At 38.8% G+C, this 14,202-nt stretch overlaps 1 protein-coding gene across 3 annotated transcripts in view; it reads left to right on the top strand.

Annotated features, from left to right (window-relative positions):
- Nucleotides 1–14,202, top strand: part of LOC139984089 (amidase-like) — a 57,044-nt gene that overhangs the window by 29,745 nt on the left and 13,097 nt on the right. Inside the window, exons 1-4 of one of the 3 annotated variants that reach the window (XM_071997795.1) lie at nucleotides 2,328–2,482; nucleotides 10,791–11,031; nucleotides 12,660–12,832; nucleotides 13,875–14,014. In XM_071997795.1, coding sequence (XP_071853896.1) covers nucleotides 2,476–2,482; nucleotides 10,791–11,031; nucleotides 12,660–12,832; nucleotides 13,875–14,014 — 561 coding nt within the window. In that variant the 5' untranslated portion in view covers nucleotides 2,328–2,475. Of the gene's footprint in view, nucleotides 1–2,327; nucleotides 2,483–10,790; nucleotides 11,032–11,407; nucleotides 11,419–12,659; nucleotides 12,833–13,874; nucleotides 14,015–14,202 lie in introns of those variants that run through there. The other 2 variants (XM_071997796.1, XM_071997797.1) reach the window with 2 other exon arrangements.

Genomic DNA, 14,202 nt, shown 5'->3' with positions numbered 1-14,202 from the left:
CCCAGATTATGAACGACAATCCTTCATTTTCATATAAATTGGATCCCTAACCCACTTTCTTAACCCTAACTCTGATATCAAATGACTTTGTAAATTCCAGAAATACCTGAAACCCACGTTCGTCCTGGGGAAAAAACGCGCCCGGGTGCGATTTTTTTCCTCAGCGTGGTAAAGGCCATCATTTGCATACCTCACTTCTCATTGGCTGGTTCTTGCACTTAAGGTGCTCAATTTTCAAATTGGGAAGTTCTTGTTTACGATTATGTACGCATGCGTTTATGTACATGTGTATACACGCGTGCACGCAGAGCATCGTGATTCTCATACACGTACTGTATGAACTGTCCACTGTTTGTGCATACGGACCCCAGCCAATGGGGGCGAGGTATGCAAATCTTTGCCTTTACCGCGCTGGGAAAAAAATCGCTGCCCGTGCCACCGGTTTCGTAAAGCCTGTTGCCGCAATTGTTATCCTAACCTTTCTTATGCATGTTAGTCTTTCCTATACGTAAAGGAAACTGGTTCACTTTGATGAGTTTTGTTTGAACATAGTTCAATCCAAGGATCGCGGTCAGTTTTACGTCAGAATATACGAAGTCTGAACAGAATTTCAAAGAAAACAGGTTGAGGTTTACCTGAATGATCGAATCAATGTCGACATGCAACATTCATTATGTATGGAAACGTGTTTTGTTTCAAAATATTATCCGATATTAACGTGATCCAAGAACGATGTACTTTACCCATAGTCACGTTTTTATTCTAAATAAGTAAATCGCTATTTACTCACTAATTAATATTCATTAGTATAGAACCACTAAATACTTACTGATTAATATCCATTGGTGGAATCACTATTTACCAACTAATTAATATACATTAGTGGTCAAGTCAGATTTGATTTTTTAACTTTTGAAATTCTCCACATATTGCATCAATCTCCCGAGGGCCTCAAAATTCCCCTTTACATGATAAGAAGTAACCTCAGTTTGAAAATGAACATTACGCGTTTCCATTTCTGTACTTGCAATAGTGCCGTTTTTTTTTTTGTTTTTTTTTTTGGGACAAACATGACCATTGTATTGAGAAATTAAGAAAACTGTTAAAAGAATGTGCTTTTTTGAAAACCTTAGAAGAATTGCGGTTAATGAATAAAGTTTTTGAATAAACATTTTTATGTTGGGGGTACAGAATGCCCTCAGATGGCCCGAGCATTTTGAGGTGATTTTGCAGTGTTTGTATTAGGTGGAACACATTCAAACTATCGTTACAGAACAACCGGATAATATGGCCCTGGTTCGTCGGTAAAAAAAAGGATGGCGCTCTTTGCTTATTTACCTAATCGTCGGTAGAATAATTAAGGGACGCTTAATAGCTTAACGCCTTCTTTAACCAACCGTTCGGTGATCCCAAACACGGTTATCAGGTCCGAATAAAGAGAGTTGGGTGCACCCACCCCTCTCGCTTTTCAACCCTCCACTCTCTCACTCAAACAGAAAAACATTGAAGTATTTATTTAGTCCAACTTTGCATGTTAAATGACCTAACTATGGTACTAACTTATAGCCTAAATATGCCTTAGGATGCACCATTTCACATCTACTTTCCCCCTACACTGGAATCAGTTTCAACGACCTCAATCGCCATACTCATCCAGCTTACGTGCCTACAAATATATGTGACAAAACATATTTAAATTTATTTCTGTACAATACACTTCAAATTTATAAGACAGTACAATGTTACCAGCCACCTTCAACCTTATCGCAGCTGTGAGGTTCGGTCAGGGATTTAACGCTAGCTGAAGCTTGGTGTAGTTAATTAAAAGTTAAATATTCATATTTCGCAAGGAGTAACGCCTAAGTATTTCTCTATTTGTCCCCTGTTATCCACTTCCAGGGAGGGGTAACGACGTGTAGCCCCGCGTACTTTTTTTTATACGTAATCCTCTTCTCCAGCTGGTTGATGTTTAAGGTAGCATACACTCATTGAAAGCCCAACTGACTTACACACACCCTAGTCACAAAGTAAGGTGGTAATTCTCACTAGCTACACGCTACCCATCACTGGGTAGCTGACAAGTTGGCCATTCATGGCACCATCAATTTTCCGTATCTTGACCATTTTCCGTCAGTTGTAAACAATTTTTCGCACGCTGCTCCTGGGAGGCCTAAAGGGGTCTAAAATTGCCTCAATTGTCCCAATTTTTGCACCACGCGATCTTCCATTCATGCTCTTCAACACGCAAGACATAGCCACTGCCACTGCTTTTGTGGCACTTTTCCTGAGACAGGGGACCTTTCGGGCGGACTGTATAGACTCTAATATAAGGAGTATGCCACCATATGCCGATTTCACTTCTCAGATCAGCTTAGCTCAGACACAGCGAGAGGCACCACATGATTTCTAAGCCTTCATCGTTTGTTGCAAAGTTCAAACCTTACAGTCACACTTGGCACCTTCAGCATCAGGACAATGACAGGTATGTAATTTTCCCGAAAACTTCTTTTACAACGACCAAGGCAAACCAGGCAAGCCTGTCGTTGGTCCTTAACCACAGACTCGCAACGTATGTATACGTATAGATCTAGGCTTGACTAGACCGTAGGCTACAGTCTCTATGCATACTGTATATGCTCTAACACCTATACTATAGCCTGCCTCAATCTATTCATGTCTGCCTAACATGCGACGAATACGTTGTCCTTTTGTAGCAGGGTCACAGGTGGACTCAAAATTGACGCACTAACTTAAGGATTTGTTTAACGATGTCTATCAGCGGAAAATCGAAATCACTCAACTGTATTCGTTTTTCATATGTAGTTCCTCAGAAATGTAATGATATCAAAATATTTATCGTTCTGTGGCTACGCAACCTACAATTGAGCAGAATTTGACCACAAAATGTCTGCTGTGTCAAGTTCTTTCATACCCCTACATTGAAACATTCATCAATAAGCTTACTAAGTTACAGTAGTGTAGGACTCAGTATATCCATTGACTTTGGTTGCTGTTTGCTATGCTCTGAGCCTCTAAGCGACAGGTCAGGTCACAGAGAGTAGTGGCATCATACTGAGGTAATTTTGGATATTTTTATGTAGTAAGATTTCCAAATGCCAATAATATGTACAAATCTGGTGGGAGGGTGTTACAAGCTTAAAAAAAAAACACAATTTGATCAGCATGTACCTGTAAATGTAATGGATTAAAACTCATCAAATACGTAACTCTGATTGGCTGCAAAAATGTTAGGCTGCCTGCTGTATTGTTGCTAGTAAAATTGGAAGGTGGGTCAATTACAAGGTGAGTCAATTTTGAAGCCTTTACTATACTAGTAGTAGGTAAACTCTTACAGCCGATGGCCTACTAACAACTACTACTGTATGTTGTGTACACTGCCCTGCCCCAATTACAATAGGACTAACATTAGGCCATAGTATTATCTGTAGCTGGCCATTTTAAGTCTAAACCTTACCTAACACTAGTGAGGGTAGGCCTACATGGTTAATTTGTAGTTGACTGCAATAACTTAACATATATGTTGCTGTTGATAGCTTGCTGCGGTACCATTGCTCTGAATGCATTCAACATGCTAATGTCCATATCATGCAGGCATGCATCGGTTATTACATCCAAGCCACTAACATACAATCATTTGCCGTCTTATTACCCTTCCATTTTGGTTAAAATTATTGGGGAGGTTGTTACAATAATAATGATAATATCAGTTCAACCATTGAAAAACACATTGAAAATTCTTTTTCTTTCAGTAGGTGCCCGAAAAATTCTCAGCATATTGCCCGAATTTTCACAATTTTTTTTTTTTTTTTTGGTCAATATATGGCTGCTACCATGTCAAAGCCCAGGTTTTCATAGCTTACGGATTTAGGGGATTGGAATAATGAGCTTTGTAGAATGTATTGCGTTTGTGTATATTCACTAAGAGGGTGTAACATGATGCTTCCACATGTACAGGTGTCTGTTACACTGGTAGGATACAGGGGCCAAGGGAACCCCAGGGAATTTGTTTTCTTTGAGACTCATGTGAACATTTAGAAATCTTATCATAAAATTTAGATTTACCAGTTTTGACTTAAAAAGCTGACATTTTGACACATATTAGTCTAGACCACCTTGTGCCTATTGTATATGAAATTAAAATTTGATTATTGATTGCATGCTTCCAACCCTTTTATCTCAACAAGTACTTCTAAGTAGATTGTAAATGCTTTATGGCAACATGGTTTCTACTTGCTTCTGCTACCAGTCATTTTGGGAAATTCATTTGACAAATTATCACTGGGGACTTCATGGAATTATTTACAAAGTGACTTAATTTTCGTAGCCTAACACTATTTCAGGTATAAATATTGAGGGCTAAGTTTTGCCTTGTGTTGGTGCATGAACATGTACAGTTACATCACATCTAATGTTACATGTAGATTGTGTCAATAACAGTCTGCGGTAACAACCTACATTTAGGTGACCATATATTTGGGATAGGAATCTGGAACGAAATGATGGCGGCCTGTGGAAGGGGTCTAAGGGGAGGAGTTTCTCCTTCCTCATAGTGCTAGTTTAGTAGAGCAAGGAGATGACGTAATCATGAGTAAGTCTATAGGTCAGCACAGGAGTAACACTGTCGTGACGCTTTAACATTATTCCGCGTATATAGTAGGATATAGGCCTATGGGCCTACCCTCCATTAGGGCTGTGCATTTAAGTTTAATGATCTCAATGTTTAAATTTCGGTTCGTTTAAACATTTAAACGTGACCTTTTGCCCTTGACTTCAGTAAATATCAAGCACCAGCAAATATAAGGTCAGCAATCTAATTTTACCCTGATTGAAAATAGAAAATGCACAAAAGAAAAGTATTTTCACTGCTACATATCATGAGGTAAATTTCCCCCTCATTTTAAGCTATATTATAATATCCCACCTTAATACATGGTGCAGAGCCCCCCCCCCCCATCACTTTTATGCAGCATCGCGTAAAGTCGATGCGTGAAGTGCAGTAGATAACACACGAACGATGCACCCAAAACACAAATTGACTGAAGCATGTGGTCAAAGGTACCGCGCAAAAGTTTGCAACGAAAGAAACTACTGCAGTATGAATGCGCATTTTACATTAGCAATTCTCAATGCGGAGAGAAGAAAGCATTTGCCTACTCTGAGATGAAAAATCCTTTGCAGAGAGATGTTAGCATTCCCACAAAATTCATAGATTGTCTTTAGTTTACTCATAACATTTTCTGATCAAAACAATGATTCAAATATGATGTGATAGTCTCAGCAACGATTCAAGTGCATCTCCGTACCATGATCGTTTGTTGTCGAAACATACGTACTGTATGTGACAGCAAGGCCTAATGTTATGATATTTGAGTGCACACATATCATAGCCTATACAACAAACTTCGTCCTCTACACAGTGGAAAGTAACGTTGCAGGAAGTTTTTCTTGAATAAACAACATACTTTGTGTTCTTTGAGCACTACAGATGCAAGAATGTTTTCCAGATAATGAGTACGAACTATTAGCCAATCAAATCGCGTGAATTTTGGAAAAGAATCATTGTCTATTGTTAGCACTGAAATTTCTGTTATATGGAGTGGACATTGTTAACCCTGTACCTTGTGGTTGATTGTTATGATTTATCATTTTCAAACAAATTCAATGATCTGTATAGGATTGGAAGAAATTATGGTACTTTTCAGAAGAAATTGTGTTTTTTTTGGGCAAGTGTTGATCATTTCGGTACTCAAACGTTTAAATGATTAGAAGATTAATTCTAAACGTTTAAAGTGAGTTTCGTTTTTAACGTATTACACTAAACGGCACAGCCCTACCCTACATCATGATACAGTAGTTCTTGTTTATATCATTCTGGTCATCTGTGGGAGTTATTTGTGTATATCTATGGTGTTTTAATAGGACATGTAATTAAATATAATGGGCAGGAAGGTAGATTTTGCAACATTTTTAAGTCAGTTGTGAATAAAAATGTTGTTAAATCTGGGATACTGTTGGGAAACTTGTTAATTGGGGACGCGGAAACATGGATTCCAGGGCTGTCCCCGAAAATGGGGTACGTCTGGTCACCTTAACCTACATGGTCCCAGACCTAAATGCTCTCAAGCATATAGTTATAAATATCATTAGTATATATAGTGAAGGGACAAATATACACTAATACACTATAAGCATCATTTAGTACAAGTATTAGAGATTCTGCAGCAATGCTGCTCTAGTTGTCCAATTTGTAGAGGATCCAGCTGAATGATTTATATTTAGTTCAAAGAGAGTGGGTAGGAAGAGGGTAGGGGTGGGAGGGGGACAGATTGAACACACTTCTGCCCCTCCCCTCACCTGTTCCTTATAGTATGCCTGGTGTTACTCAACGACTTTGTCAGGTCAGCCACATTACACTTCTATAATATAATTTTTAATTCGATTTTCAATTTCATTCTCAAACCAGCTGCTCACCAAACCTTCAAGTTCAGTGTAAATTTCTTTAAAAAAAAAAAAAAAACCCAAAGAAGTGTTATATATGATAATATATAAAACATCCGGCAGCAAATACAACTTATACAAAATCAGTTTCCAAATAGAACCAGTTTTGTATTAAAAGCCAACCGGTGTCACTCCAGACAAAAAACTGTGCACCCTCACAAAGGACCCAGCCATTATTTGTGGGTTCTGAACTGTTGAACTACATGGTTGACTGATCAGAGACTGAGACCTATACATACTGTACTAAAGGGCAGGATTGGAATGCACAGGGGCTTTTAGTATATGATTTTATTAGCTAAACAGGGAGTTGTTAATAATCTTTTTCTCTCTTCCCTCTAGGATCTAATTTATTCCCCTGAAATAGCTTTGTCTTTGTGGGGGATGGGAAAATGTATCGTTATAGCTTCTCTCATCATTTTATCCAACTTTGATCGTGTGTGTGGTCAACTTCTTTGTGAGAAGCCAAACATTGTTATGATTGTGGTGTCACATTCAATGTCCTTTATCAACTGTTGGGTCAGTTAGCTTTTGCAATATCCTTGTTCTTTATGATGGTTAAGTCTTATAGTCAGTATTTCAGGGTTTATCAATTTATTCTTCAAGCCGGGTTGCTTCCAAGTTCCAGATTTTATTTATTATTTTTATTCAAGATTTTAGATGGTATTTGTTGTTTTGAGGAATGACTTATGTCATAATGATAACTCTTTACTTTTTATGGTCAAAGAACAAGAGAAAGGGGAACATCATGGTGCAAAAAAGATATAGGAAAATAGCATGGTGCCAAAAAAGAGAGAAAGGAAAAACCCATGGTGCCAAAACAAGAAAATAGCATGGTGTAAAACAGGAAAATGAGAACAGAATGGTTTCAAAAGTCATTTCTGAATACTCTGTATTCCCTGACAGTTTGTAAGTCAGCAAATAAACCAGTTTATAATGATTCTAACTGGAAAATAGACCCCTTACACCATCACACATCTGTTTCATCATGAGACATGAATGGATGTTCATACAAAGAACAACAGGGCTATGTTTTGATACCTTGCTTGAGGGGAAATCAGTCTTTGGATGGTGTTGGTAGAAGTCAAGTTAAGCTGCTAGAAACTGGTATAAGTTGAAGGAAATTGGTAAATGTCAATTTAAATCGGTATATGTCAATTCCCCACGATTTGAGACTAATGGCCTGCCCTACAGGCTATCATAATATGTGTGGTTAGGTGTTGTTGACTCGATATGACAAGAAACACTCAAATCAGGAAGTTGTAGTTGAATTTGTTTCTAAGAGGTTTGGTGAATAGAATGGCAACATGAATACTGAGGAGAAATCTATGAGTAGGTTTGGTGAAAAGAACACCAAATGTACACTGTACAGAGAAGAGATAGGCCTATGTAGGTTTGGTGATTAGAACAAAACACCGATATGTACACTGTAGGAGAGATGTGTAGGTTTGGTGAACAAAACACCAATATGTGCACTGTAGGAGAGATGTGTAGGTTTGGTGAACAAAACACCGAAATGTACACTGTAGGAGAGATGTGTAGGTTTGGTGAACAAAACACCAATATGTACACAGTAGGAGAGATGTGTAGGTTTGGTGAACAAAACACCAATATGTACACAGTAGGAGAGATGTGTAGGTTTGGTGAACAAAACACCAATTTGTACACTGTAGGAGAGATGTGTAGGTTTGGTGATTAGAACACTGATATACATGTACACTGTAGGAGAGATGTGTAGGTTTGGTGAATAGAACACCAATTTGTACACTGTAGGAGAGATGTGTAGGTTTGGTGATTAGAACACTGATATACATGTACACAGTAGGAGAGATGTGTAGGTTTGGTGAACAAAACACCGAAATGTACACTGTAGGAGAGATGTGTAGGTTTGGTGAACAAAACACCAATATGTACACAGTAGGAGAGATGTGTAGGTTTGGTGAACAAAACACCAATTTGTACACTGTAGGAGAGATGTGTAGGTTTGGTGATTAGAACAATGATATACATGTACACTGTAGGAGAGATGTGTAGGTTTGGTGATTAGAACAATGATATACATGTACACTGTAGGAGAGATGTGTAGGTTTGGTGATTAGAACACTGATATACATGTACACTGTAGGAGAGATGTGTAGGTTTGGTGAATAGAACACCAATTTGTACACTGTAGGAGAGATGTGTAGGTTTGGTGATTAGAACACTGATATACATGTACACAGTAGGAGAGATGTGTAGGTTTGGTGAACAAAACACCGAAATGTACACTGTAGGAGAGATGTGTAGGTTTGGTGAACAAAACACCAATATGTACACAGTAGGAGAGATGTGTAGGTTTGGTGAACAAAACACCAATTTGTACACTGTAGGAGAGATGTGTAGGTTTGGTGATTAGAACAATGATATACATGTACACTGTAGGAGAGATGTGTAGGTTTGGTGATAAGAACACTGATATATGTACACTGTAGGAGAGATGTGTAGGTTTGATGAATAGAACACCGACATGTACACTGTAGGAGAGATGTGTAGGTTTGGTGAACAAAACACCAATTTGTACACTGTAGGAGAGATGTGTAGGTTTGGCGAATAGAAACACCAATATGTACACTGTAGGAGAGATGTGTAGGTTTGGTGAAAAGAACACCAAATGTCGCTGTAGGAGAGATGTGTAGGTTTGGTGAATAGAATACAAATATGTACACTGTAGGAGAGATGTGTAGGTTTGGTATATAGAACACAAATATGTACACTGTAGGAGAGATGTGTAGGTTTGGTGAACAAAACACCAATATGTACACTGTAGGAGAGATGTGTAGGTTTGGTATATAGAACACAAATATGTACACTGTAGGAGAGATGTGTAGGTTTGGTGAACAAAACACCAATATGTACACTGTAGGAGAGATGTGTAGGTTTGGTGAACAAAACACCAATTTGTACACTGTAGGAGAGATGTGTAGGTTTGGTGAACAAAACACCAATATGTACACTGTAGGAGAGATGTGTAGGTTTGGTGAATAGAACAGTAATATGTACACTGTAGGAGAGATGTGTAGGTTTGGTGAACAAAACACCAATATGTACACTGTAGGAGAGATGTGTAGGTTTGGTGAATAGAACAGTAATATGTACACTGTAGGAGAGATGTGTAGGTTTGGTGAATAGAACAGTAATATGTACACTGTAGGAGAGATGTGTAGGTTTGGTGATTAGAACACTGATATGTGCACTGTAGGAGAGATGTGTAGGTTTTGTGAATGGAACACCAGCTACGGTTTGGATTAATAAAACTCTCCCTGATGGATCACAGTCCTAGGCCTAAACTATGTTTGCTTTACTTTAGTTTTCTCTCCAGAGTGGCGGAGAGTGATCCCCATAAAAATATCATTTTACCTCTTTGGCTATACTTGAGTTTATACAGTACAATCTGAATTTGAAAATAAACAACTATAAAGCCGCCCTATTGATTTCCCACAAAGCAGATTTTGATTGTCCTAAACCATATTTGGGCATCCGAGACAGACCAATAAAAACTGAATTTCCCTGCACAGTAGTATGTCTACTTATGGATTGGTCAAACAAGCTGCCACAACTCTAGCTTTTGTGGAGAACACTGTCATATGTTGAGAGCACAGTTTCTTCACCTCGTACTCAAAACATGTTTACCTGGAAGCAATTGTACAGTATGTGGATCGTTTCCCCAGCTGCTAATGGGTGCTTAGTTGTACGTGCTTGCTATTACAAACCTCATTCAAATATCTGATCAACTCATTTTTCCCAGAGGTACAAGAGTGATATATGTAGTTTCCTGTTTGCATTTTTTTTTTCAATAGAATCCCCCCCCTCCCCCCACCACTTTAGGTTATGGTACCATAAAGGTTCCTTAAACTTGCGGGCACTAATACCGTTCCTCGTTTGCCATGAAGGTATTTGTCATTTTCTCAAATTTAAAAGTGCATTTGTAAGCTAAATCTGCCAACTTCGATAACAATCAAATCATATTTTTTAGCGGGTAACAACCTACAGTACCGAATGGGACCAGTATTTACGCATGAATTCATTAGTTTAGGGAACAGTATTATTCTGCGAGATTATAAATTAAAATCGTTGATGTGGCTCTATTTAGCCCTTTGACTTTCTTTAATGTATTCTTTACAATTATAATGTTTGTACCTTCAACAGTTTTATTTGTAACAGTTTTTTTTGTGCTCATCTCCAAGTATGAAGGTCTTCCATTCTGGTTCAACACTATGCTGTTTGTCTCTTTGTAGATAATTTATACTCAGAGCCTTCCATCCAGGTACCTACTTTGTCACACCTGGAAGAGATAGCACAGAGATGGGGACTGAGGCTCAAAGGGTCAGAGGATCTGAGGGAATACCAAAAGTTTATGAAGTCCATCTGTGATGGCTTATCTGAAGTCGATAGGCTGCCTGAACCAACATTGCCTGTGAAATACCCGAGGACACCAGGGTACAGACCAGCACCAGAGGAAAATAAACTGAATGGATGGTAAGTATAGTGGCTACCTAATTACTACAGCATGCAGAGGGGGAGTGGGGAGGGGGGGCGGGGGTGATTGATGCAGGGTATAGTCCAATTCGGTTCATATCTGATCTGGTCAGATCACATTTGAACACCGAGTGGACATCAAGTTGCAGTTCTTACAAACTTAAATCATGCATTACTGAATAAACTGAATGGATGGTAAGTATAGTGGCTACCTAATTACTACAGCATGCAGAGGGGGAGTGGGGGGGGGCGGGGGTGATTGATGCAGGGTATAGTCCAATTCGGTTCATATCTGATCTGGTCAGATCACATTTGAACACCGAGTGGACATCAAGTTGCAGTTCTTACAAACTTAAATCATGCATTACTGAATAAACTGAATGGATGGTAAGTATAGTGGCTACCTAATTACTACAGCATGCAGAGGGGGAGTGGGGGGGGGGCGGGGGTGATTGATGCAGGGTATAGTCCAATTCGGTTTATATATGATCTGGTCAGATCACATTTGAACACCGAGTGGACATCAAGTTGCAGTTCTTACAAACTTAAATCTGAATACTGATCTCAAATCACAAGTCTGTAAGAGAAGCGCAACCACACATATATTTCTAAGGGAACTTTATTCCCCCCCCCCCCTCCTGGTAGACAATATTACGAAAAATACTAGTGTACGGCACATTTAGAGTATGACGTACAGTACTTGTTATCTAAACTTCTTCAACATTTGTTGTTTTTAAGTTGCAAAATATCAAAAATAGCATCATTTGGAGTTCTCCAGCACTATAATCAATTTGAGATTACAAATAGAATGACCAGGATAGCTAACACAAGAAGCAACAGGAATCTCCCTTTAAGTTTGTCACTAGGATTTTAATCAGGTTTGTGTATATTTTACAATAACATATGTGTATATTGTATATAAGTGTTTATTGTGTATATTGTACATACAGTATGTGTATATTGTATGTTTATATTGTGTTTTATCGTGTATATTGTACATATGCAGCTGTTACAGTCTGGATACATCCATACTCTGCTCGCATATATTTTATGTACCCATCCCTCCTCCCTTCCCCTCCTGTCCCCAACCCCTCCCTCTCTTCCCTGCCCCATCCATCTTGCTCCTTCCCCTCCTGCCTAACTTAGAGAAAGATACAAAGCTTGAGTGGAGTATTTCTTTGATTCGGTTCTGTTTATTCTGTTCATTATCATATCTCAAACCAAATATTTCATGATAAGCAATGAAGAATGATTAGAAAAAGAAGCATTTTTACTCATGCATGTTGAGGCAAATAGAAAATGGTCTGAATGACCAAATTTTAGACTTGATATGTAATCCTGTACTTAAGATACCCTCTAGAAATTTAGAGTTTAAATTATTGGTAGAAGAACATCTAGTAGCTAAATTTATACTCATTGGGTTTGGTCAAAACTTTCTGGAAACTGACAAATTGACCTATGTATGAAAGTTGCTTGCATGATTATCAACTATAAATATATATATATGTATATTTATATGTATATGTATATGTATATATATATATATATATATATACATATATATATTTAGATAGGCTGGACCTAGAGAATACCTTTACCACTATTTGTGTTTCTGTACCATGCAACAGGTATTGGAAGACAGACATTGAGGGCGCCAAGACTGGTAAGCTGGCCGGGAAGAAGGTCGCCATCAAGGACAACATTGCAGTCGCCGGGGTCCCGATGATGAATGGTTGTACCGTCATGGAGGGCTACATCCCAGAGTTTGATGCTACCGTGGTAACGCGGGTCTTAGACGCAGGTAGGCTGATCAGCAGTCGAGCTTTGGTGATTTGGCTATATTAATCATAGCAGGAGGGAGAATGGAACTTAGTCAATGATCAAACCGTAGACCTGGGTGTTTTATTACGTGATGGGGACTCTCGGTAGCTTTGGGTTGAGGTTACCTGTGACAGATTTTACCCTGGAGGCTGATTCAGAGTTAAGGCTCTCAAGCCTAGATAGTTTATAACCTCGGCCACTCCAGATAACCCACAGAAAGTGCCACGTCATTTTTTGTTGATTTCTTATCTCAAATTAATGTTGAATCATAATAGTTAAATATTAAAAAGATTGAATCAAGTGATAAACTATGCAGCCACTAAACTATAGTACAGTAACAATCAAACTGAAACCCTCTTGATTCAAGTAGATATCCAGATCTGGCGAGCATGAGTGAAGATGACAAGTTCATTGAAACAGTGCCGAGGTAGACCGCCATGATGGGATGTTATTTACAAACTGGTGATTGGTGGAACATACAGACACCCCTCAATGTATAACTCTTAATTAGCATGTTGCATCAAAGAGCCAATCAAAAAGTGAAGCCAATAAATCTCCCAGTTATTTTAACCCCACACACGTGCAGTCTAGATATAACACCTGCATTTTACAACCTCATGGTGCTGGAAGGGTCATGAAAAAAAAAAAAAAAGACAGTTCATTAACCTTTTTATAGCTAGAAAACAGACAAGCAGACATGTTCAAGGGATGCTTGCCAACTCACGGTCTGATTGCAGGCAGAGGACCCAGCGGGATTGTTAATGAAAAAATTTGGAGGGATAAATTTGTGGTTTTGGAAACCCACATATTTAGAACGGAGCATCTAGTGTGGAAGCCCTTTTATTCCACACCGGTTTATCCTAACCAGATTCTTGGCCCTGTACAGTTCAGTGGACAACCTCCCAAGTTTAATGAAAGCTAATTTCATTGCTGCATTCTTGATCTAACCGCCCCTGATGTTAAACATTTCTCTTTCACCTGCATCCACGTTTTTTTATGTTTTATCGCCTTTCTGAACACAGGAGGTCGTATTTTGGGTAAAAGCACCTGCGAGGGGTTCTGTCTGTCAGCTAATGCTTACACCTGCAACAAAGGCCCGGTTCTCAACTTCCACAATCCACTCCACAGCGCTGGTGGATCAAGCGGGGGCAGTGGTACCTTGGTGAGTATTTATTCAGCCTCTGAAGGAAGATCCTGCTAGGATCGAAACGTCAGGCCCTCCTACTCTTACACAGTATTAATCCACTAGAGAGCCTGTATAATATAATGTGTAAAAGTATGTTGGCCTGACGTTTCGATCCTAGCAGGATCTTCTTCAAAGGCTAAATGACAAGTAACAGTAACAAAAGG

This window comes from Apostichopus japonicus, chromosome 17 (assembly GCF_037975245.1).
Source record: "Apostichopus japonicus isolate 1M-3 chromosome 17, ASM3797524v1, whole genome shotgun sequence".
NCBI lineage: Eukaryota > Metazoa > Echinodermata > Holothuroidea > Aspidochirotida > Stichopodidae > Apostichopus > Apostichopus japonicus.
Note: the sequence above shows the minus strand (reverse complement) of the source record. Positions and strands in the feature narration are given on the sequence as shown.